The 25,575-nt window shown below is 57.0% G+C and overlaps 1 protein-coding gene across 3 annotated transcripts; it reads right to left on the bottom strand.

Moving 5' to 3' along the window:
- Nucleotides 1-4,313: 4,313 nt before the first annotated feature.
- CCDC102A (coiled-coil domain containing 102A) lies at nt 4,314-25,575 on the bottom strand. 3 transcript variants are annotated; one of them, XM_081217018.1, is made up of 9 exons: nt 25,422-25,575; nt 17,164-17,907; nt 14,781-15,007; nt 13,033-13,141; nt 10,456-10,572; nt 9,896-10,105; nt 8,293-8,463; nt 7,185-7,288; nt 4,314-4,717 (listed from the first exon to the last, which is right to left on the bottom strand). In XM_081217018.1, exons 2-9 carry the CDS (start codon nt 17,752-17,754, stop codon nt 4,588-4,590), a joined length of 1,659 nt encoding a protein of 552 aa, XP_081073144.1. In that variant the 5' UTR covers nt 17,755-17,907; nt 25,422-25,575; the 3' UTR covers nt 4,314-4,587. The 3 variants fall into 3 exon arrangements, with proteins under 3 accessions (XP_081073144.1, XP_081073146.1, XP_081073145.1); XM_081217020.1 differs by having other exon boundaries at nt 17,425-17,907; XM_081217019.1 differs by having other exon boundaries at nt 17,164-17,914; nt 25,510-25,536.

The raw sequence follows: 25,575 nt of genomic DNA, 5'->3' as shown, positions 1-25,575 counted from the left end.
GGTGCTGCCATGCTGTCTGACCACGCCACTGGTACTCCAGCCGTGGGGCAGGCATGGAGAGGATGCTGGGGAAGCCAGTGGGGGCGGGAGAGAGGGGCCTGTCTGGACTTCATCCTAGAGCAACAGGGACCTGAGACCAAGGCCACTGGGGAACGTGCTTAAGGGCAAGTCTGAAACCCACCATGGGCCAGGATGTGGAGTGAGACTTTATCAGTCCAGCAGTGGGGAGCCATGGCTAGTTCTTGAGCGGGGGAGGGGGACCCAGGATGCTCCTCTCTGATGTGGGGGAAGCCTGGGAAATGGGGAAGCCTGGGAAATGCGAAAGCCTGAGGAAGGCTTTATGTTTACACCTTTTCAGGGCGCCTCCCAGAGCAGGAGAGGGGAGTCTGAGCACCATAGAGACCACCCCAGCGCAGCTGGGTCTGTGGGGCTGGAGGAGAACTGGGAGGCCTTCCAGGGAGCCCTTGATCCACTGGGAGGCACCCACCTAGGGCCTGGGAGGCAGCTGGCATCTTGCAACCCTGCAATTAGTAGGCAGAGGAGCTGGGTGGTGGTGGGGTGGGGGAGCGAGCTGAGAGCTGCAGCTGGTTCCTGGGTGCTGCCTCTGTCTCCAGCCCACCACCCACTGCCCCAGAGGGGTGCCCAGGGTGGCTGGTGGGCCCCCAGGCAGTCAGGGAGCTAGGGTCTTGGGAGAGGATGCAGACCGTAAGTAAAGCCAGAAAAATAATAGTAACAGTGAAGTTATACTATGTCTGGAGAATCCAGTTGCTACTGCCCCCATTTTATAGATAAGGAAATGAAAGCCCAGAGAGGGACAGGAGATTGCCAGAAGACACACAGCCAATCAGAAAGCAGCTGCATCTAGAAGCCAAGCTTGCCTGAAGGGCTGGGGCGTGGGGACTCACTCCCGGGCATAAATTTCCAGGCAGGGATCCCTAGGGGCTGGCTGGTAGGGGCAAAACAAACTTGACTGGAGAGCAAGGGGAGGCCAAGCCTTCAGAGGACAGACTCCAGGGGCCCCAGCCTCATGCTGCACGGGGAGGAGGGGCCGGGTGGGGCAGTGTCTGGCCTAGCAGGTTCTGCAGCTTGTCTGGGCACTCCAGGCCTGTGAGAAGAGGCCCTGGCACTGCTGCCCCTGGACTGCTGTGGCTTTCAGTGCCTGGGAGACTTCTCAGCTGACCAGCAGAAATATACCTAGGACTGGTCCTGCAGGTATTGCAGTGACGCTGGAGTCAGGGGTGCGGGGTGCTTCTGGCTTCAGCCTTCCACCGTCTCATCCATCCAGCCATCCAGCCATCATTCTTCCCCTCCCTTAAAGATGTTCTCTAGGCCTAGGGCACTGTGCTGGCTGCTGGAAGGTTTCTCTGCCCTCCAGGAGCATCTGGTGGGGTGGGAGAAGCAGACAGGTACACAACCCACTAACACTCTAGGAATGAACCAAGTAGGCTGAGCTTTGAGGGGCTGGTGGGACTCTGACAGGGAAGGGGCAATTCTGGGTGGTAGGAAGGGAGTTCAACATGGCTGGAGCTGCAGGGTCTGTTGAGTGGGGTGGGGCTGCAGAGGGCAGGGGCTGCACCATTCGGGGCCTTGCCTTGGAGGGCTGGGGGAAGGGGGGCGTAACCAGGAGTGTGAGCTCTGGCCTCAGGTTGCCTGACCTGGAATGCCAGGGTCACCACTAACCAGCTGTGTGGCCTTGGGATAGTTACTTGCTCCCTCCGAGCCTCTGCACCCTTGGTGTCAAGAGAGATGACCACGGGAGTGCCTGCCTCACAAGACTGTAAAGCACATGGTGTGGCTCAATACATGTTACCTGTTCTTGGCAGTCACCCCTGAGGTGACAAGAAGCCTTGCAGGAGTTCTGATCCCGAGAATGACATGTATACTTGGCCTGGCTATACTTCACACTGACTTTGGCCAGTGCCGCCCCTCTCAGCCACTCAATTTCCTCACCTGTTCAAAGAAAGACTGGACTAGGCCAGAGGAAGGGCACTCACATGCCTCGGGGGCCAGGTGGTAATAGAGACGAGGAGGGTGCAGGTAAGGCTGCAGGGAGTGGTGGGGACTGTGGCTCACCGGGTGGCTGTGCCCCCTTCCGGAGAGCACCTGCCTCTCAGCCCTGCAGCTGCAGCCATGCGGGAGTGTGAGCCCAGCATGGTCTGAGGTGCTGATTTCTCAAGAGGGGGAAACCCACATTTTTTGAGAAAACCTCCCATTATTAACATTAGCAATGCATTAAATACAGCTTTTAAAGCATCACGGGAGCCAAAGCTGATGCTCCTGTTGGCAGATGTTGCTCTCATGACCACCGGGACGGAAGGGCTGTGAGCAGGGAGGCAGCGAGAGTTCCAGGCCCAGGGAATCTTCCAGCCCTGTGTCTGCGGCTGTGCTTCCCTCCCAAGGCTTCTGGTCTCCCTTGTACACTGGAGGCGGAAGGCCAGACCCTCTCCTCTCTGATGTTCTCAGGAGTGGCCCCGCCCGCAGACAGGGGCTATAATGGGGCCCCTGCCCCACACTATCTCGCTGGAGGTGCCAGGGAGTCTGGGAGAGCCTGCTGTGCCGGACGCTCTGCTCTGTGTCTGGGAATGGCAGGTCCGCCTGGGGGCCCAGGGGCGGCTCTCAGGGCTGCTGTCAGTGAGTGCCTGGCTCCTGGCTCCTGGGGGTCAAAGGGCGGCACTTTCAGCCTCTTCTAGGGCCCGCTTCCTGTCCGGGAGAGAAAACAGAAAGAACCGCCCCACCCCCCGCCCCCCGGCAGGAAATGGTCCTCTTTCCGCAGCGCCTTTTCCCTCTTCTGCTGGCCCTGGCTTCTGAGGAAAGGCCCACGGGGGTGGGTGGCGGTGTGGATCCCAGTGGCTGGGTCTGGCCCACTCCCTCCTCTGCCCCTCAGAGCACAGGAGGGGACCTGGGCCTCTTTGCCATGACAGCAAACCCCACCTCTCCAGCATGGTTAGCTTAGGTTTGGCAACAGGGGACATGACATGTTCAGTGCCCATATTTATTACCCCCTGCTGGGCTCATGGGCCTGTCTCTCCCCTCCTCTCAGCCCCCAGGGCTTGTGGCATCCACTGGGTCCCAGCACCATGGCCCCAGGGGTCCCTCAGACTGGGCCACAACAAGAGAGAAGTCCTTTAGTGCAGCTGCCCACTCCAGGGCAGGGAGCCCCTCTATCAATTGAATTTTTTTTTCTATCAATTGAATTTAACTCCTCTTTGGTGCCAGACCCCTGATCCGAGCCCAGCCTCTCCGCATTCACCTCTGAACACAGGGAACTCGCCACGGCCCACGTGCTAGAACAGTTCTGAGAGGGCCTCCTCCTGCAGGAAGCAGGCCCTGGTGCCAAGAATTCATGTAAAACTCCCATCAAGGGTAGGTGTCTCAAATGCCACCTCAACTTGTGAAGATTCAAAAATATATGCTACTGTGTTTTTAATAACCTTTTCCACCAGATTTAATATAAATTGGCTGGTTATAGAAGGTTCAGAAATTAAGTATCAAAAATAAGATTACCTATAATTTCACTACCTAGAGCAGGACTAGGGGAATGATAAAAGGATTTATTATTTGTTGTGTTCATACCTACCTCTGGGTAAACACCCACCAGTCAGTTGTCTGAACTTCATCCCTTACGGCAGAACCCAGCTGGCAAAGCCCCCCTCTCCAGGGCATACCTTCAAGTATTTCAATTATTAACTAACCCTTACTGAGCTCCAGATGAACTCACCAAATTCTCCTGATGGCTCCATGAGACATCTAATTTATAGATGGAGAAACTGAGGCTCAGAGAGGGCAATTAACTTCCTCAAGGTTGCACAGCCAGTAAGAGGCAGAGCAGAGATTTGAATTCATCCGGTGCCAGAACTGAAGTCTCCTCCAGGTTTGACATGCGCCATCCCTTTTCCTTCCCCTCAAAGGAGCTGGATTCCAGACCGTTCAGCAGTTCCAGTGTTCATTCATTCATTCTTTCTCACATTCATTCATTTATTAAGTCACTCAAGTGACTTAATATCAATATTCCTGAGCTCAGGTTCAGTGCCAGGGGTAGGCTGATCCTGTCTGTCCCCCACACCGCGTGCCCACAACTGCCACACTCTCAGGACTCCAGCCCGAGAACCTGAACTCCATTTATTACAAAAGACTGGGTTTATCACACTGTACTAAGAACAGCCACAGCCCCGACCCAACCCCTAGGGCCCAGAGAGGCAGCCTGGGTGGTGGCCCCAACAGCCCTCCTTTGACACCCGCTCCCCCTGCAAGAAGGTCCTGGGTGGGTAGGTGGGGGGGCTCACCTAAAGTGGGCCTCAGAGTGGTCCTGTGTCTATAAAACCAAATGGGTCCAAGGATCCCAGGCATATATATATATATATAATATATATATATATATAAAAAACATAGGCCATGGCTTCCCTTTCACAGAGTGTAGGTAAGGTGGGACCACCGATGCCCACTGTGGGAGAGAAGGAAGTCATCTGTGGCAGGGACCGTGGTCTGCTCCCAGAGCGAGCACAGGTAACTGCATCAGTTCAAGTGGCTGGTCAGCCTGGGCACCCGGGGGCCCGGGCTGCTAGCCAGTCCTGCCCAGCCCTGGGAACTCTAGGCCACCTGGATCTGCAGGTCCTCATCCTCGTCCAGGTCGCTGGCTCCGTCCCCCGCCTCCTCGGCGCCAAAGCGAGCACTGCGGATCTTTCCAAAGAGGGGGGCGTTCTGCTGCTGCCTTCGGAGCCTGTGGGGTGGGGTGACAGGCGGGTCAGGGATGAGCCTGATCAGCTGGTGCTGACAGCAGCTAAGCCGCCCCTAGCGCTTCTCTGCTGCCAGGCACCAGACTGGGCCTTTAACAAACATTACCTCACCTCACTTCATCCTCCCAGAAGCCCCTGAAATGAGGGAAGTGCTTCTGTCACCCCCATTTTACAGACAAGGAAACTGAGGCACAAAGCAGTTGAGTAATTTGCCCGAAGTCCCACAGACAGCAGTGAGAGGTGCTGGGCTCTGAACTGGATGGCTGGCTCTGGAGTGGGCCAGGGGCTCAGAGAGGTGAAGCAGCAGGCTCAAGGTCATGCTGCTGGGATTCAAACCCAAGCTAGGCTCCAAAGCCCACAGGGAGAGAGTTTGGGGGTGTGGGTTCTGAGTCCCCTACATCCTTAATGTCAGTGAGAAAGCACTCCACCCTAGTTCTTCCCCACATTAAACTTCCTAAGGCCAAAATTTACGAGGCAAACTTCCCTCTAAGAAGAGCTGGTGGAGGAAATGCCCATCCCCCCTTTCCCCTGGCTCCCCTGCACCCCACCCCCAGTGGAGTAGCTGCCCAGGCTGCATCTTCCTGGAAGGCATGAATTATTAACACGGCAGGGAGGGGCACAGGCGGGGGCCTCCATTACTGCACTGTGATTTAGTGAGCTGTCCCCGGAACATTAAAGCACAAAAAGTTGGGAAATCAAATGAGGCGGCGGTCCCGGGCAGCCCCGCCCTCCCTGATGGAAGCACTTGAGAGGCTGGGCAGAGCCTGCCTGCCCGTTCTGGGAGTTTATGGCTCCCAGAGAATGTGGCCAAGACTGCGGGAGAGCCCTGAGGATAGGCGGCCTTTGGAGGGGTGTGTGCTGGGTGGGGCCTGTTGGGGGGTGGCAGGGCAGAGCTGGCCAGACACTGAGCCTGACTTGGACTCATGCCTGGGCCCCTGAACAACACTTTACAGGCAGCATCCCAGGCAGCTGGGGAAACTGAGCCTCGGCTGGCCAGGTCACACAGCTGACAGGTCTGGCTCCATAGCTCGTACTCTAAGCCACAGAAACTCAGCACACATAGTACATGCTCTGTAAATGAGGGCTCAGGTGGCAGATGGCGGGGGGGGGGTGATCTGGCCTGACCAACTACTAGCTGTGTAGCCGTGGAAGGACTTACCCTCTCGTGCCTTAGTTTCCTCGTCTGCCAGCCCCCTAGGAAAAAAATCTCTCCCTTTCGTTCTCTCATAGGAGCATGATTCTTATAGCACAATATCTGACCCAAATACAAAAGCTCCACTACTATTTAGCATTTATCATGTGCCAGGTACTTTTTTTTTTTTTCTTTTTTTTTTTTTTTTGCTGTACGCGGGCCTCTCACTGCTGTGGCCTCTCCCGTTGCGGAGCACAGGCTCCGGACACACAGGCTCCGCGGCCATGGCTCGCGGGCCCAGCCGCTGCGCGGCATGTGGGATCTTCCGGGATAGGGGCACGAACCCGTGTCCCCTGCATCGGCAGGCGGACTCTCAACCACTGCGCCACCAGGGAAGCCCAACCAGGTACTTTTATAAGCATAGATCAGCTCATTTAATTCCCACAACCAAGAGGCAATAAAAACTGTTATCAGCCCCATTTTACAGATGAGCAAACTCTGACCAAGAGAGGTCAAGTAAGTGGCCCAAAATGACACGGCTACTGAGTGCAGAGCCAGAATTCCCAACCACCCAGGCAGCCTGCTGCAGAGCCCAGGCTCTGTCTATTCCATGAAATAAGAGGATGTAGGTAAGGGCCTGCCCCAGGCCTGGCACAGGAAGAGTCAGTCTCAGGTGGGGGCTCCTGAAATGGGGAGGGGCTTGGACTAGGTATTATCTGTCATCTCATGTCTCTGAGGGGAGTCGGGGGAGAGAGCCATTCACAGGGTGCTGTGATGGAGAGGGAGGCAGCGGAGGGATGCAGAGTGTGCTGGGGGGGGTCCCCCAGACCTTCTGGTCCTCCTTCACTGAGGCTGACGGGTCCTGTCTACAAATGAGGGGGTCGGGGCTGCCATCAAGGCCGGGGCTCCTCCGTGGTTCCCTGTCCTCCAGTCCTTCAGGATCACCCCAGCCTGCTCGTTCTTCTTATCAAAGACTCCCCAGACCCACTGGCCCTCTCTGCTGCCCCATGCTGGGCCTGACCTCTTTGGCCGCCCCTCCTGTCCTCTGGACACACGACACAATTCCAAGGCTCCCAGCTGGTCTTACTTCCTGCACTCCCTTTCCTGGTTTCCTGGCCCTGGCCCTTCCTGCCTGGAGGGGACAGGATTCTGGCCCCAGGACGTCCACATCTCTTCCTTCTCTGTCTTCCCCACTAGCCCCACTCAGGGCTCCAACCCTGACCCCTGACCCTTGGCTTCCCTCGGCTGGAAGCGCCTCTGCCCTGTTTCTGAGCCCCAGCCAGGAGTCCTCCCCCGGAGGGGCTGCACGCTGGGCCCACCTGGACTGCACGTGCTCCAGCTGCACTTGCAGGTTCTCGCTTTGCTCCGTCTGCTCGTCCAGTGACCGCTGCAGCTTACGTGCCTGGTTGTGGGCCTCGTCCAACTGGGGGGTGAGCAGGGCCAAGAGCATGGGAGTCACCTTGGGCTGCGCCAGCCTGCCCCGCCACCTGCTTAGGACCAGCCACTCCTGCTGTTCCTCTGTGGGAATGACCTTCCCCAAGAGCAATTCCTGTCGCTCCTTTGAGGCCCACCTCCTCCAGGGAAACATCCCTTTCGCTTCTCTTCTTTCCTGTTGCCCCTCCCCTCCAAATCTACCCATCCTCTAATGCCCCAAGCTACTGGTCCACCCATCAACACACCTACCCTATGAATCTGTCCATCTGATCATTCATCCATGGAAATATCCACCTGCTCATGGAGATACCCACCTACCCACTCACCGTTCATTAATCTCTTCAGACACCCATTCACCCTACCCTTGTGTCCTTCCATCTTTCTGTCCTTCTTTCCCTCTCCATGCATTCTTCCACCCACTGACCCAGTCAGCTGTCTGTCCATCTTTCCACTATCCACTCAGTCATCCATCTTTCCATATATCCATCCATCATCCATCCATCCACCCATCTATCCACTATCCACTCAGTCATCCATCTTTCCATATATCCATCCATCATCCATCCATCCACCCATCTATCTATCCATCCATCCATCCAACCAATCACCCATCAGACATCTGTTGTTACATCTCATCCATCTATCCTCTCTCCCTCTCCCATCCATCTGTCCACCTATTCCCTCATCCATCTGTTCATCCATCCATGGAGTTACCCTTCTGTCCTTCTATTTAACCAACTCCATATCCACCCACTCATCCATCCATTAATCTAGTCAACCACTTATCCACCTTGTCTGTCCATTTGTCTTCCCATCCTCCTACCCACACACCATCTGTCACCCACCCACCTGCTCTATCCTGGGTCCCTCTGGAGAGTCAGGCTTGTGCTAGGGGACCCAGCATGGTCCGACATGGGAGGGCCCTGCAGCCCCACTCCCACCTCCCCCAGCTGAGGTCTGCAGGCTGTGCTTTGGGCCCTAGCAGGCGCTCACCTCGTCCTCAGCCTGGGCCAGCTCCTTCTTGAGCTCCTCCACCCGCAGCCGCAGCTTCTTCACCTCTGCCTCGTGCTGTTCCACCCGCCGGTTGGCGTGTGCCAGCTCCGCCACCTTCTCCTGGAATTGCTTCTTCAGCTTGCTGTGCACATGCTTCAGGTCTGCCAGCTCCTGCAGGGGCGCAGAGATTGGGGGAGGGCTCGTGCGAGGGAGTTCCATGAGGTCAGGCAGTTCTAGGGGTGCCAGCGTCTCTCTTGCCCAGAATCTCTCCACCTGCTGTCTAAAATACCAGTACTAGAGCTGGCTGAGCAGGTGGAGGCTAGAGGTGCCGTCTAGTGAGGTGAGAAGGCATGCGGGGCAATGAGGGAAGAGGTGGGTGTAACTGGTGGCTCCATTCTGGACATGTAACTCTGGGGCGCCTGCAGGAGATGACATGGAGGTGTCCAGCAGCCTACTTGAGCTGAGTCATGTTTTCTGGGGAGGGGTGAAGTCGGGACTCTTTGGTGTGTAAATGGCATTAAAGCCCTGGGTCTGGAGATGAGCTAAGCTGGGGAGTGGTGTCGGAAGAAAAGAGATCAGAAGCCAGAGTGGCTGGGAAGGGGATGAGCAGCCAGGAGAGGAGCTGCCCACCCCTGAGCTCTGTGATTTCTCTGAGCCTCAGTTTTCACATCCATGAAATGGGGATGGGCAGTATCTAAAGGTCTCTTGAATCCATCCTCTTTGTCCCATCTCCACCAACCTGAGCCTGGTCCTGGCCTCCATCATTTCCCGCTGCCCCAGGAAACGGCGACAGACTCCCCACCGGCTTGCCTTCCTATCTGCCTTCCACACAGTAGCCAGTGAGCACTGAGAACCACAACCTGCTTGCACCTACCTCTTACTCTTCAAAGGTGGCCCTGAGCTCCTGCCTCACCTACCATGTCCTTCTTGCCCACTGCCCTCCAGCCACACCAGCCACCCTGCTCCTCCAAAGCTCCATGTCCCTGTCACCATGGGACGTTCATTCACAGTACTTCCGAATTCTCTCCCGGAATCAGTTCACTACCGGTCAACACCTGCTTTCGCTTGAGACCTGGGCTCAAACGTCACTGCCTCAGGGAAGTCTCCCCATGACCCGGGCCTAAGCCAGGCCCCCTGGTATTCCCTCTTCCCTCTTCCTGCCCAGCCACGGAGTTGTGTGACCAGCCTGAGTGTGTGAGGGAGAGAAAAACACCTGCATCCCCCTGAGCCACCAGCTCCACGAGGGGAGGCCACGTCCCTCCTGTCCGTTCACTGCTGTGTCCCCAGCACCTAGAACAAGGCTTACACACGGTGCTCAGTAAACATTTGTTGGGTTAATAAAAGGGCTGTTGAGAGGATTAAGTGAAATCATGGACAAAAAGCACCGGCACAGGGCCTGGCCCACAGTGGTGCCCCATAAATGCAGCTGCTATGATATCACTTAGCCTGGCCCACGGTGGGCGCCCAGCAGGAGCCGCGGCTGGGGCGATTATGACCTCTGTCCGTAGTTGTTACTTCAACGGTCCCCGGGCCCCTGCGGGTTGGAGCTGGACACCCAGAAGGCACTCTGCCTCAGCCCTGGCCGCGCCACCCACTGCCCCACCTTGTTCTTCTCGAAGAGCGAGGCCTGGCTGGCCCGCAGGTCGCAGTCCAGCGCGCTGGCTGTCTGCCGCCGCCGCCGGGCCAGCGCCTCCTCCAGGTCCCCGACCTGTGCCCGCAGCTTCTTGTTCTCACGCTCTAGGCCCAGCTTCTCTGTCTCCAGCCGCTCACGGCGACCCCACTCGGCTGCGTTCTCCGCCTGCAGCCGCTCCATCTGCAACAGGGCAGGACAGGGGGAGGGGTCCACAGGGAGGGGGCACAGAAGGCCAGAGTTGGAGGCTCCCCCTCCCCACCTCCTCCTGCAGCCGTTTTTTTGGCTCCAGGAAGCAGGTCCAGCTGCAGCGGCTATAATTAACCGGGGCTTATTTCACGGTGTGCAGGATGTGAGGGCGCTTCTAGTCTCTGTGTGGGAGAGAGGCCCAACCCCTGCAGACTCGAGCACCCTCGGGGTGTGGCTGGTTCCCCCTTAGTGTACAGGCCTGGTTCCTGCCCTCTTCTACGTGAATGACTGATGGTGGCAGGACCCCTGGTCCCCTGAGCCCCAGGCGCTCACAGTGGCCTCACCTCGCCCCTCAGCTCCGCCATCTTCCTGTCCATGCTGGAGCGTGCACCCAGCTCGTCCTCCAGGTCTTCGGACATGCGGCCCAGCTCGTCCTGGTGGGCCTCCTTCAGGATGCTGAGCTGCATGATACAGCACAGCCTGGTTAGGTGAGGACCACCAGCCCTGCTGGGTGGGCACTGGTGCATAAGGGCTTAGCAAGGGGCCTGAGGTGGTACCAAATGGGCCACCGGGTATCTAGAACAGACCCCAAATTTGACCACTTCTGCCTCTTCTGACATCTCTCACTTCCTACCTCATTACCATCTAGCCTCCCAGTGTCCACTCTTGCCCCCCACCTCCCCAGTCAACCCATTTTCCACAACAATAGCCCAGGAGGAGCTTTAAAAAAAGATAAACCCAGGGGAGTTCCCTAGCGGTCCAGCCCGTTAGGACTCGGTGCTTCCACTGCAGGGAGCTCAGATTCAATCCCCAGTTGGGGAACTAAGATCCTGCAAGCTATGCAGCGTGGCCAAAAAATAAATAAAAATAAAAAAGATAAACCCAATCATATCTCCATTCCCAGGTTCCTTAAGATAAAAACTGACGGATTTCCCTGGTGGCGCAGTGGTTAAGAATCTGCCTGCCAATGCAGGGGACATCGGTTCGAGCCCTGGTCCAAGAAGATCCCACATGCCGCAACTACTGAACCCACGTGCCACAACTAATGAGCCTGAACTCTAGAGCACGCCAGCCACAACTACTGAGCCCGTGTGCCACAACTACTGAAACCCGTGCACCTAGAGACCGTGCTCTGCAACAAGAGAAACCACCACAATGAGAAGCCCGCGCGCTGCAACGAGGAGTAGCCCCCGCTCACCACAATTAGAGAGAGCCCGTGTGCAGCAACGAAAACCCAATGCAGTCAAAATAAAAAAATAATAATAAAAAAAAAAAGATAAAAACTGACCCCTCCCTATGGTCCCGTAAAGCCCTGCACGATTGGACCCGTCTCCCCTTGACCACATCTCCCACCTCTCTCCCTTGAGCTCTCTGTGCTCTGGGCACCTCGGCCTCCTCCCTAGTCCTCAAATACACAAGTTCCTGTCCACTGCAGGCTTCACACATGTGGTTCCCTCTGCCTGGTGCCCCCGTTCCGAGGTATCTTGAAGGGCTGACTTTTCTCATTCTCAGGTCCTGGCCTAAATGCTCCCTCCTCAGGGAGGCCTCTCCTGTCCTCCCTGCCTAGAAGGGGTACTTCTCCACCCCCCCGTCCCCCCAAGAATGTGAGCTCGGGAGGACAGACAGCGTGTCTGTCTGCCCACCTTCTATCCCTGTATGGCCTGGGCCCAGGGCAGTGAACACTGGCTGAACGCACCCAGTGGATCTGAACCCAGGTCTGCCTGTGGGTGTGGGGTTGGTCACATGAGAATCGCCTGGGGTGCTTTTAAAATAGTGCAGATTCACTGTTGTACAGCAGGGAAAGCTGCCAGATGAATGATCTTTGCAATGGCATGGATGAGCCTTAAATATGGAATGTTGAGGGAAGAAAGCCTGATACAAATGAGAATATTTGTAATTATGTATCTGTAAATCTGCACAGTTGTCTTACTTTTCTTCAAAAGATTACACAATTTGAAAAGATTAAAAAGACAGATTCTTGGACCCAACCTCCAAAGATGCTGACTCAGGAGGATGAGGGTGACGTCTGGGAAGCTCTATTTTAGGAGATTCCTTAAAGAGATTCTACTTAAAGACCGGTTTTCCAGGACAGTTTCAGGCTCTGAGGTCTGTGAACCTCCCGTCTTCTGGAAAAGTAGGGATCCAGCCCAGCTTTCCGTGGGTGGCTGCGCCCCCTGGTGGCCATCAGGGCCTGCACAGGAAGCAGTAAGGGAAACCCAGCCTGACCCCTGCCTGCCCCGAGCCCCCAGAATGCAGTGGTGGAATCCCCTCTCTGCCAGTTGGAGCTTCAATTTCCTCATTTGTAAGATGGGGACATCAGGACCCAGATTTCTTGACTGCTGTGAGGCTCCAGCGAGATTTCGCACCCACTATGTGCCCAGTGAATGTCCAGACTCCTCCCCTTCGTCTTGGTCTACAAGGCCTATGGGATTTAGCTCCCCTTGCAATCTCAGCTCTCACTTACTATCCTCCAGCCACACTGGCCTCTAGTTCCTGAACACACTAGGCTTGTTCTGGCCTCAGGACCTTTGCATTTGCTGTACCTTCTGCCAGGAACTTTGCCTTTATCTCCTCTCAAGGGTGGCTTCTTCTAATCACTTTAGCTCTTGCCTCAAATGTCACCCTCTTAGAGAAGTCTTTCTATGACCCACCACCTCATTTCTCTGATTGTGTTTTGACTCTTTCACAGCTTCTGAATTTATCTACCTGCTTACTGTTGGTCTCCCTCACCACGGCCCCCCCTAAGGTGAGCCCCTGAAGGTAAGGACACTGCCTGCCTCAGTACTCAGAACACTGCATGGCACATGGCTGGTGCTTGACAGTGAATGAATGAATTCCCTTCTTTCTTCCATTCCCTCTGCTGAAATTCAACAGTGCAGCACTGCTTCCCCCAGGAAGCCCCCGTGGTCTCCAGGACTCACTTGCTTGAGCATCTCCTGCTTGGTCTTGCTCAGCTCCTCATACTTGATCTTCCACTGGCTGAGCTCCCCCTCCAGCTTCTCAATGTTCCTGCTCAGTGCCATTTTATCCCTGGGGAGGGGAGAGGGAGGGATAAATGGGGGTGAGTCCACTGGGGCCCTCTGTTGAGTCCTCCTATGTAGTCTGCACCTGTCAATCCCATGTCCAAAGTGCTTGCCTCTGCATTCAAGGCCCTGGCACCCCACTCTGCGGCAGGCACCCTGGTTTTGCATTTCTTCTGGAGCTCCACCCTCTGCACAGCTACAGGTGCCCAGCTCCCAGTGTGGAGTGACCAGGGCTCCAGGGCACTGGGCCCTGGGCTCATCTGCCAAATGAGACCCCCATTTCTTCCTATCTGTTTTATGTAGGCTTGGTTTTGAACACACAGCTTTGCAGTTGGAAAAGCTGGAAAACAGAGAGTCCAGTGACTCTCTGAAGGACGGGTCCTCTCTTGTCATCATCACTGGGTGGCAGTCCCATGTGTTCTCGTGACCCCCACCCTGCACTCTGTCCTAAACATGAAGGAGGCGCTGTGGGTAACAAGCATGGTATCAGGCCCCAGCACACAGTGCTTTACGACCAACCCCACACCGTGCTGGTCTCCCATTCTGAAAGTCTAGTATTTCTTTACATTTCAGTTTGTACAATAGGTTGATTTTTGTTTTGCTTAAAAAGAAATGTATTGTCTCATAGTTCTGGAGGCTCCAAGTCTAAGACCAAGGTGTTGGCAGGGTTGGCTCCATGTGAGGGGTGTGAGAGGAAATCTGTTCTATGCCTCTCCCCTGGCTTCTGGTGGTTTGCTGGCAATTTCTGGTGTTCCTTGGCTTACAGAAGCATCACCCTGATCTCTGCCTCTATCTTCACAAGGGCATTATGTTGATTTTTAAAAGACTTCTGTGTGTAGTTAAGTTAAACTATCTTTGTATTTAATTTCTGGACAGAAAAGAGGGTGTTACAAAATATTCATCATAATCAGGCTTGTGCCCCGATCAAGGTAACTGGTGACCTCCACGTCCTAAATCCACTGGTCAGTGCTCAGTCCTCTTCCTACTTGACCAGCTGATCACTCCCTCCTCCAGGACACAGTTTCTCCTGCTTTCTCTGCCCCCCACTGGCTCCCTTCTCCTGTCTCCTTTGCTGCTTCCCTCTTCTTCTAAACTTGGTCGGCTTCAGGGCCCCATCCTCCGGCCACCTCCCTATCCACTCTCACCCCAGCTCACGGCTTTCAGTATCATCTATTTGCCGATGACTCTTGCGTTTTTACCTCCAGCCCAGACCCGTCTCACAAACTCCAGATTCATTCATGTCCCCAACTGCCTCCGTGCCATCTCAAACTCAACACGTCCAAAGCCAAATTCCCAGCTGCAACCCCCCAATCTCCCTATCCCTTCTTCCCTGCTTTTATTTTTGCCCACGGCACTCTCCCCCCATGAAGGCAGGAATTTCTGGTCTTACTGATGGCTGTATCCACACTGCTGAGCAGAGCCTGACCCCAATGCCCAACACGTATTATTTGAATTAATAATAATAATAAAAAAACTCTGTGTCCTTGGGCAGAGTACCACTGTTCTAAAGTCCCAAGACTGAAACAGTACCATTCCGCTCCAGTGAATCTCACCTTCTGAGACACGGATTTTCATTCTGTGATTCTGAGGACGCGCTGGAGTGGCCCGGGCCGGCCCCCAGCCCCTGCCTGCCTCCCGGGACTTACTCTCGCTCCTTGAGCAGCACCTTCTGGGACTCATCCAGCCGTAGCCGCAGGGCAGTCAACTTGGAGGCGTCCTCCTCGATGGTGGCGGTGTCTTCCCAGGGCAGTCGGCTACGCTCCTGGCGGCCCGAGCTGCCCCGTGAGGCCCCCGCCCCTATGCTGCGTGTCTCCCAGCAGCCCTCGGGCTCCTCTGGTCTGCTCCTCAGCAGGCCCTCCATCAGCTCCAGCTCCTGTGGGGTCCAAGGCGGAGGCTGGGTCAGTGGTCGCTGAGTCCTCACCCTCTTGGCCTTCATTGTGGCCTCTCCTAGGCCCAGGGTCTGGCATCAGCTTGGTGGGTAACCTTGGGCAAGTCACACAGTCCTTCTGGACCCCAGTTTCCTCTTCTGCTGCCTGCTTCTCCACCCCTGGGGAGGGAGGGACACACCCTCTCCCTGCACTGCCTAGAAGTGCACAGAGTCAGCCACTAAGGTTCCCTGAATCCTGGAAGAGTCCCCAGAATAGGTGATAAGCTCCCTGTCAGTGGAAGTATGCAAACATTTGGTGGGACACTGGTGTGAATGTATGTAGAAGCAGGGATTCCTACAACGAATAAGGACTAGATTCCCTCAAAAGGAATTCCCACTCGAAGATCCCCTTTTTCAGGTGCAAACACCTGAAACATGATAAGTGAAGTGGTAAAAGACGCATAGGAAGGTGGGTGACCTCTGTGAGCAGAACCAGCTTCCAGATAGGAAGCAGTGAGGGATTATTAACTCAACTCTGAGGCCTCTTCCTCCCTGCCAGGCTCCCCTTCCCCTCTGCCCTTGTCTGCCCCCTGGCCTGCCTCTGACTATAGACTCAAGATGCCCATGGCCTCTGTTGCAGCCTGGCTTTTCCTACAGCCTTTCCAGATGAGTCTGGACCAGCCCCTTCCCTGACTGGCCCTTGGTTTCCCTATCTAGACTGGGACAGTGGCCCTGAGGCCTCCCTGAGTGAGATTCTACTCCTCTTGTATCTCAGACTGTCTGGGTGGGGGCCTCTGATGCCACCTGGTCCAAAGCTCCAATTCACAAATGAGGAAACAGGGAGGGAAGAAGGAACTTGCTGTGGGTCACAGAGGACAGGGCTGGGCTGGAGAGCAAACTCAGACTGCAACTCCAGAGCTCCCACCGCTGGTACCTGCCACCCCGTCGACTGTGACTCATAACCAGAAGAAGGAGAGAACAGGAATAGTGCCGTGAGGCTGGTTGGTATACAGGGGCTCTCATTCCCTGCCCCGAAGTAAAGCAATGAACTCCAACTGCCAACACCACGCAGGCCTGGGGAGGAGGGGCTTCAGCCACCAGGAGGCAGCAGTGACCACTCTGGCCCACAGGCAGGAGAGGAGACGGGGCAGCCAAGAATCTTAGCTAGAGGAGCTGGCCTGCCTGGGGAGGGAGCTGGGAGCAACCTGAGGCTGGACTCTGTCCCTAGATGGCCTTCTGGTGACAGGCCTGCTGGTTCAGGGGAGGCTGCCCTCCACACACACCATTAATATTCCAGAGGTACTGATTATTATCACCATGGGCTCTGGAGTTCGCCTGGGGGCAACTCCCAGTGAGTCTAGTCACCAGCTGGGAGCCATTGGTACTTAACCTCTCAACGCCTCAGTGTTCTCCTCTGTAAAGGAAATACTTCCTGGGGTTGCTCGGAGAATTAAGCAGACAATGCACGTGCAGAGCCCAGCGCCCTGTGGAGGTGCCCATCGAACCATGGATGCCATTTCCCAAACTCACCAGGCACTCTCAGCCTCTAGGTTTTTGCACAGAATTTCCATCACCTGGAATGCATTCCTGCACTTTTCACAGCCAATTCTTCCGCATCCTCCTAGTCTCAGCTTAAATGGACTGCTTCCAGAAAAGCTTCTGTGCAGCCCCTCCTCAAAGCCTGGATCTGGGACCTCCTCTGTGCTCCCACTGCCCTGATAACCCCCCACCCCTCAGCTTTGATTGACCCCTCTTATAAATGTTTCCCCCTTCCCCTAAATTCAAATTGAACGAATGAATGGATTCAGCTCTGCTACTAATGGATGTCTTCCAGGTAAGTGCTTAGAACGTGCTCCTGCTCAGAGAGGATGATTTCTTGGTTCTGTTGATTACTCAGGTGTGGGAGTGGAGGGACCACCAGAACCGGGGACTCTCTGCCCTGCGGGCGGTCTCTGGAAGGGAGGTAACCTGGGGCCCTGCAGTGCAGAGCCCGACCCCCTGAAGGAGTCAAACCTCCCTGCGGGCCCGACCCGGGCCCGGCCCTTACTACCCCTCTTTCTGAGCCAGGCGGCCACCTCTTCTGCCCGAGTCAATCAGCCCCTCCCACTTTTAAACTCTAGCGCGAAGGCCCCGCCCAGCAGCCCCGCCCCCACGCCGCGCACCTGGCTGCCCTGGGGTCTCTCCGACCCGACGTCGCGCACTGGCTCCTGCTCCCTCTCTGGCTCTGTCTCGGGACCGTCAGGCGTCCTGTCCATGACCCCCCGGGCGCCCCGCAGCCGCGCCAGCTCGCGGCCCCGCGCCTCGCACTCGCCCTGCGCCTCCTGGCGCTCGCGCCGCGCGCCCGCCAGCTCCTTGGTGAGCGCGTCGAGACGCTGGCGCAGCTGGCGCACCTCCTCGCGCGCGCGGTTGCGCTCGGCGCGCACCTTGCTCCACTTCTCGCGCCAGTTGGCCGTGCAGTCCGACCACCAGCGCATGGTCTTCTCCATCTGCGCCGCCCGCGCGCGCGCCTCCTCCAACTCCCGCAGCCGCAGCTCCTCACGGCTCTCCCAGTCCCCGTCGGCCAGCAGCGCGGGCGCCGGCGGCAGCGGCAGAGCCGGAGGCGGCCCGGGCGAGGGCGTGCCGCTCGGCGGCGTGGGCGGCAGCGAGTCGGCCGGCCCCATGCGCTCGGGCGACGGGCTGCCCAAGATGGTCAGGAGGCTGCCTTTGGACAGCTGCGGGGACTCGGCCAGCCGGGGGCTCGGCCCGTGGCTCATGGTGTGGCCGCGGGGGCGGGCAGGCTCTCGGGCCCTGGGCTGGAACTCCCAGACTCAGAGGCGGCGCGGGGCGCGCGCGGCGGACGCGATACCACTGTGCATGATGGCCACTGCTACCCGCTGCTCTCCCGGCCACGGGGCGGGGGACGTCTCCTCCAACCTGTGGGAGAACACAACCATTATTAGGAGGTGGCTACCATCCGTCCATATCCTTAAGCTCAGCCATGGGAAGGGAGTAACCGGCAGAGGGAACAGCATGGGCAAAGGTGGGAGGAGTGAAAATGGTCACCTCCAGAAGCCCCAGTGAGGCTGGAATGGTGCGCAAGGGCCTGCAACCGCTTCCTCACTGGCCTCCAGACTCCCCGCCTTGAGTCCCTTCACCCTGCAGCAGCCGCAGCTGATCTGAAACCTTGATCTGCTGTCCCTGACCTTCAGGTCCCATCTCACACAGTGAATGGCTTATACTATTCTCTCTCCACCCGGAATGCTGCATGCTCCCATGCTGGCCCTGCCGCCAGGAGTCCCCTCCCAGCCTCTTCCTGCACTGGGCTAACGCTTCTCATCCTTAAAACTTATCTGAGATATCACCTTCTTCAAGAAGTTTTCCCGGACCCCCTCAGGCCAGGTAGTCAGCCCCAGCCCATGTCTCCACTAGCCAATCCCACTGTACCACTTATCTGTGTCCCTGTGTGCTCCCCATCCTGACCCCAGACTGTGAGTTTGCTGAGGGCAGGGGCTGGCTCCTGGTCTTTGTCCCAGCACTGATGACAATGACAGTGACATTTATGGAGGCCCAGGCACCATGGCTATGTGATCTATCCTCTCAACAGACGTGGGGGAAATTATAGACATTTACTGAAGAGGAAAGGGAGGCTCAGCAAAGTTAAGCCCTGGAGTTAATCCAGATACAGCATCCAGAAGTCCAAACGCAAACACTGGGGCAGGTTTGGTGAATACCTGCACGCACTGATGGTACGACAGAAATAAGCCGGTGTCTAGATGGTGGCGGTGCGGTGTGGTGAGGTGCCCCCCATGCCTGCTGCTGAGCTCTGCTGTTCACGGGCCACGTCCCCTTTAAAATAAGTGAGACACATGCCCCTCTCTATCCCCAACCTGCCACACTCTCCCTCCATGTGGCTCTGTGCTGACCCCTAGGAGCAGCCCCTCGGGGCATCTCGTACTTCCTTCCCCATTCAGCTGGGCCTGTCCCACAGATCCTCACCCCAGCCCCTAAGGCCCTGCCCTGATTGCCATCTCTTCCTTTTTTCAGGGACCCATCAGGGCACTGCTGGTGGGGCTCTCAGCAATCCGGAACAGTGTCCCAACGCTGGCCAACGCTCTGTGTCGCCTCTTCACCCTCCTCTGGCCTCTAAGCCCCTCACTCCTGGCAAGTGATCTAATGTCAGAGTCTGCAGTGAAAAGAGAAGCTGTCAGGCTGGCACTCCCTCCCTGTCTTGCCCCAAGCCCCACGGCCCCCTCCTCTCTGCCCCTAAGAGGACAGAGGGGCTCTCCCTCCTTGGGTCAAAGGTCCCCCCCCATCCAGCTTCTCCCACCCCTGCCAATGATCCCTCTCCAGGGGGCCTCCCCACCTGCTAAAGTCTCTCCTGGCACTTTCACCTCACTTCTCTGTCTCCCCCCTTTCAAGGCCCATCCAGAGGGGTCCACACTTGCTGTCTCCACCCTGTCCATCTCCCTCTCTCTCTCTCGTCAGGCCTTGCCAGGCTGGCTTCCAGCTCCCCTGCCCTACCCACTGGGCAGGTCCTAGCCCTCACGGGTGTGCCCTCTCTAGCTCTGGGCACCTTCCATCCCTCCTGTCTTGCATGTCTCTCTTCCAGGATGTTCTCCGGGTTTTCCTCCTCTTCTCCAGCTGTTCCCCATCACCTTCCCTGGAGTGCTGGTGTCATCCAGTCCTTGCCCCCTTCTCCTCTCTGGCTGCTCCTGCCTGAGCCATCTTGCCCTGTCCTCAATAACCCTGAATCTCTCTCTCCACCCTGGGCTGCCCTCCAGAACCGCCCAAACCACCAGCACGTCCCTCAGACAACTCAGACTCAGCTTGGTCGGACGGGATTCACCATCTCCACTCTCCCCACTACTGGATCCTCCTTCTGGATGTCCCCTCTGGGAGAAGAGCATTTCCTTACTCCTTCGCGCTGTGGGGAACATCCTGGAATCTTCTTTCTCCCCACCTCCAAGTCATGTCAGTCTGTCTGCCACACATCACGTGGATCTATCCACCTTCCTCCTCAGCCACTAACCTGTCAAGGCCACCAGCATCATCTCCCACCTGGGAGACTGCAGCCACCGACCTCCCTGCCCCATCCCCCTGCCCCCTTTTGCCTTCTTCAAATCCATTCTCAAGAGCAGCAGCCAGAGTGAGTTTTTAAAAACGCAAACCTGGGACTTCTCTGCTGGTGCACTGGTTAAGAATCCGCTGCCAATGCAGGGGACACGGGTCCGAGCCCTGGTCTGGGAAGATCCCACATGCCGCGGAGCAACTAAGCCCGTGTGCCACGACTACTGAGCCTCTGCTCTAGAGCCCATGAGCCACAACTACTGAGCCCACGTGCCGCAACTACTGAAGCCTGCGTGCCTAGAGCCCGTGCTCCGCGACAAGAGAAGCCACCGTAATGAGAAGCCTGTGCAGCAACGAAGACCCAACGCAGCCAAAAATAAATAAATAAATACATAAATTTATATTAAAAAAAATAAAAACACACACCTGATCATGCCAGTGGCCACAACCTTTGTCATTACCAATAGCTGTGACCTCTCTCAAGAGTCAGTTCCAAGCTCACTCCCTCTAGGGCTCCAACACCAAAAATTCTTCAGTCTCCAAAGGAGCTACAGCCTACCGATCGCCCCGCCTGTTCGCTGTCCCCACTGCCCACCCTGTCCCTTCTCTCCTTGCTATGGGCCATGGTTGCAACCTCGTTCTCACAAACGCCCTGAGTGCCCCAGCTGTCTCACCTGTTCTTGTCTCTCAGGCAACGCCAACCCTGGTCGCCTCCACCGCTCTGCCTGCTCCTGCCCTCACCCGTATAACCAGGCATCGCAGGTTTTACACCACTGTGTGGACCAGTGTCAGTTTCAATTCATGACCATCAGTGTCATAGTTCCTCAGCGTTGATCAGTGATCCTACTACATTTCTCTAGTGCATTTGCTGTTTGTTTACCGTCTGCCTTCACCAGGCACCAGCTCTAGGCCCAGCTCTGTCACCAACCTCACGTAAACCACTGCCCCATACTGGGCCTCAGTTTCTCTGCCTGTAGAACTGGGGTGAGGGGTGAGGGAGGCCAGCGCTTCTAGATCAAGGAGTCTTTCAGATTCACCTGGACACTTGCTTAGAATGCAGTTCCTGGGCCTCACCCCCCAGAGAATCATGTTCAGTATGTGGGGGGCTGGGAATTTGCATTTTAATCACCCACGTTTGGGACATACGAGTAACTGGTGATGCCTTGTCACCACCCATAGTTCCAGACACACAAACATGCATGTATCAACCCCAGTAACACCTGCACAGACAAAGTTATGTACACAGACACAGCCATACAGACCTAGGTTCCAGGTCCCTGTACACCCCTGACTCCCCAAGGGATCCCTTGAAGGCTGAGTGCCCACTGTGACTCACTCTCTCCAACTGTGCAATGAGGTAGCTGGCCTAGATTCCATGTGCATTCACAGACATGTGCACACCCAGACACACATTTGCAGACACACAAGCAATCCCATACATGTAAATATAGATACAGAGACACGGGCAGACACATACACACTCAGAGATGGCCCCATATGCACACACAACTATATGTATGCACAGAGAGACGCTCACTTGTAGATACAGAGTTACAGACACACCTGAAGACATATACATGCCCACAAAGATGGATACATGCAAAGATACATATTCATCCCTAAGACAAGCATATACACACGAACACATACACGGACACTCACACTCCTCCTCGCCCCATTTTCCTGGCCCAGCTCCACATGGAGAAGCTCTTGGAAAAGAAAAACAATGTGAGAGCCTACGGGGGAGGGGAAGGAGTCAGGAAATCCGAGTGCCAGCCCCGCAGGCAGCCCAGGCAGCCCCACCAGAGCTGTGCTGGGAACGGGGGAGGGGGGGTGGTGAGGAGGGGGTGCTCAGGGCCGGGCCCCTGTCTGCTGGGTCCATCCTGCAGCCCCTAAACTGAGAGGGTGGCGGGGGGGTGGCCACTGCCACATCCTCTCTGACACTCTGGGAGCTGCCAGGCCTGGCATGGGGCTTGGCAGGGAGGGGTGGCCCACTCCTTCCAGGAATCCCAAGCCTGTCGCGCAGGGGCAGGGCAGGCGCCACCCCGGCCCCTAATGGCTTCCAGGCGCCCACACTAAAGGCAGGGGTGGGCTCCAGACTCAGCTCCTGTTCCCCTCCCCAGGAGCCTGGCCCGGTCCCTCCCGGGGGCTGGTGGCGGGGAGCAGTGGGGACAGAGGGGCTCTGAACAGCCCTCCCGCCTTCCCTCCTGCAGGCCCAGGGTCCCCTGAAGGGTGTGTGTGCGCGCACATGTAAAGGCATGGGGGTGGGAGCCCAAGGTCGGTTTTCCGGAGAAGCCTACCCCCCAGCACACCAGAAGCCCTGCACACACACTCAAGGGCAGCTAGACTCTGCCTAGCAACACCTCCCCTCACCCCTACCCCCACCCCACTCACATAGCACAGCCTTGGGGACACGGACGGACACACACACACACACACACACACACACACACACCCCACCCCACCCCCCAAGCCCTGGTAACGTACACACTCACCAAGAGTTGATGCCACACAGAGGTTCAGCTTGCAGTTGTAGAGACAGGCTCCAGCTGCCCTACCCGGCCTGCCCTTCCCCACCAGGCTCAGCGCCTTCTTCCCCAGGGGTGTGCAGATATGTGTGGGGTGGCCTCCTGATTCCTGCAGGGTGTCACCACCTCCCAAGGATTAGGTGGAGGAGGGACCAGCCTCCACAGGCCCAGAGAGCCTTTCCCACCCACCCTCCCCTCTCTTGCCTCCCACCAGCCAGACGGGTCTATTCCTGCTTGAATCCTCAGGGTTTCTGCTCAGGCTGTTCCCCCACTTGGGATGCCCCCCTCAGCCTCTGAAACCCCACACACGCTCAGTTCCACCACCTCCAGGAAACGCCTTGGCCTCCCCAGCCTCACTCTCTGCCAGGGAGCAGAACCCCATAACCTTCCACAGCCAGACCTGGCCAGCTGCCCTCTCTTTTTTTGCAGTCCAGGCTTCCCCCAACCCAGGTAGGACACTTGTGCCACCCAGAGCCACTAGGACAGGCCCTGCATACAAGATTTGCTCCAAGTTGGCTGGTGGGGTGGAGAGCAGAAGGCTGAACCATGACTTCACACCCCCTGAGCTGGGCAGCGGGGCCACGTGGGACTCAGAGCCCCTGAACCCCATCCCTGCAGCCACCCTCACTGCTCCAGGCAGCGGCTGGCCACTCATAGGACAGAAACCATAATGTTTTGATCCGATATTTGCCTCAGGCTAGGTCCTCACCAGCCCTGTCTACCCAAAGTGACCAGTGGTTCCTGCTGCTCATGGACCTGTTTGGAATGTTTGTTTCTCCTTTCTTTCTCCAGCAGCAAACTCCTACGCATCCTTTAAGACCTACTTTGGGATACCTCTCCTCTGGGTGGCCTTCCCTGACCTTGTACACAGAGTATGTTAGTGCTCCCAAAGCAATAGCACCTCCCTGTTCTTCAGCAATTGCCACACTGTGAAGTCCACAAGGGCATCTTGGTCTCGCTGGCTGTCAGTACAGGGCCCAGATGCTGCATAAATGCTTCCCAGGTTGATGGATGGAAAATGAACAGTTAAGGGTTGTCTATAACCTGGGAGGGTTGAGCCATCCTAAGGATCAGGAGTCACTTTGTGGCCAGGCTCTGAGCCAGGTAGGTGTCAGAGTCTGTCTGAGGCCAAGGTCACAGTGAGAGGTCATCTCATGGCCAGGTCAAGGATCAGGCATCTTACCTGAGGAAGCCTGACTCTCAGGGGGACAGCTTTGTGTTTCGTCCTTAGCATGTTTAGATGACTCATATCTAGTGAGAAGAGTAAGCAATGCTGAGGCCTAGATGGGGCCCAGTTTAGGGGATTGGGGCCGGTGCGCCTGGTGGCCCTACTCTTCCCTCCAGCTCAGAAACCCTCTATGTTCTCCCAGAACCTTTCAGGTGGGGCTCTAGGGCTGGCGTGTGGCCACAGGCCTGGCTGTGGGCAGGCAGCAGAGCCCGGCAGGAAACCACAAAGGACGGCCTGATTGGATAAGTGCAGGGTCCAAGGCTGGTCAGCCCACAAACTGTGGGCGTCTGTCCCTCTGACCTGCTGCCCACGCTCCAGTCACTGGACCTCCAGGAGAGGACTGAGAAGGAGGGAGGAAGGTAAGCTGAGCCTGAAGGTTGAACCGGAGCCCGAGGGGGTAGCCACCCCTGGCCTGTTCCCAGGTACCCCCATCTCATATCGAGGAGCCACAGATATCCTAAATCACCGATCAGAACTCCCTTCTTTATAAATGGGCCAACTGAGACCCAGAGGTACAGCTACTGGTCCATATCCACATAGAGGACCAGCAGCAAAGTAGGGCTGGGGGTGGGGCGCTAGAATGCTGGGACGGGATGCCTCCCCTCCTGGGTCGTGATCACTTGAGGGGCAAGATGCCCCTGGGACCACCTACACAATGGGGTCCTCAGTCATCAGGCCAAGTGGCCAAGCATAGCTGGGAGAGGATGGGAGCCTTTCATGGGGGCAGACCCCTGCCCCGGGCCTCTGAGCAACTCCTTGAACTATTCACTCTTGTACAGCAGACTTCCCACGAAGTCTCATCTCTGCCTCTGTTATGCTGTGTGCTATCTGCCAAGTCCGTGCCCTCTCTGAGGCTGTTTCCTTACTTGTAGGATGGGGAGAGGCACTAACAAGATACCTAAAAGCTTTGTCCAACAAGTGGGGAAAATCTGCGCCAATACGAACTAATCCAAGCTCCACAACAGCCCTACATAACCGACACTTAAGACAGAAAAACTGAAGCCCCGGATGGGGAACGGGCTTGCCGGACACCAGTCGCTCGTACAATCAGAACGGTGGGGCAACCGAGGCCCACTCCCTTCTCCTCGCACTGAGCCGTCGTTCCACCTGCCCCAACTACTTTCAGAAATTCCCCTTCTGCCCTCCCACGACCGCGAGCCGCCTTAAACCTCTCTTCCTTGCCCCCTCCCCAGCCTCCCAGCCCGCCGCTCCGGTGAGGGTCTCCCGGCCCCTCGAGACGCGGTCCCGCCCACCCCACCACGCGGTCTCTCATTGGCAGCCGCCGCAGGCCTGGGACAGTGGCGCCGCGCCCCGATTGGCCCGCGCCGCCCGTCCATCCCGCACTCGCCATGGTGACCACGTTGGGTCCCCCGGGAGAGTTCCAAATTCCGCCCCCGCCCGCTGGCGCCCCCCTCCCGTCCGGCCCCGGCCCACTGCATTCCGAGGGCGGCCCTGCCTTACCCCGAACTCCCGCAGCCCCTTCACTCCCGAGGCCCGGGCCCTAGGAGGTGGGGGAACCCGGGGAGGGGGCTAGGAAGTTCTGCTCCGAGTCTGGGGGTTGCTGCGGATGCGAGAGTCCCAGCTGCTCTCCTCTACTCCAACACGCCCCCAACTTAACCCCTTCCCTCCCGCAGAAGGTTCGCGGCCTGGAGGGACTTCCCGGGATGCCGTGGCTTTCGGTCTCCTGCATTGGCGGCCCCGCTCACCTCGGCCGGGGACCCGTGGGCTCCGGACGTCCGACCCGCCGCGGATGGGCGGAGCGGGCACGGGGC

This window comes from Mesoplodon bidens (genome assembly GCF_964165515.1).
Source record: "Mesoplodon bidens genome assembly, chromosome: 18".
Classification (NCBI taxonomy): Eukaryota; Metazoa; Chordata; class Mammalia; order Artiodactyla; family Ziphiidae; genus Mesoplodon; species Mesoplodon bidens.
This window is presented reverse-complemented; position numbering and strand designations above follow the sequence as displayed.

What these genes read in the sequence shown, in the direction of transcription:
- CCDC102A (XM_081217018.1), bottom strand. Translation starts at nt 17,754, where the DNA reads ATGAGCCACGGGCCGAGCCCCCGGCTGGCCGAGTCCCCGCAGCTGTCC. An exon ending in AGCAGGAGATGCTCAAGCAA is followed by an intron (nt 10,573 to 13,032) that starts GTGAGTCCTGGA and finishes TGTATCATGCAG; the next exon opens with CTCAGCATCCTGAAGGAGGC. An exon ending in TGGCGGAGCTGAGGGGCGAG is followed by an intron (nt 10,106 to 10,455) that starts GTGAGGCCACTG and finishes GCCCTGTTGCAG; the next exon opens with ATGGAGCGGCTGCAGGCGGA.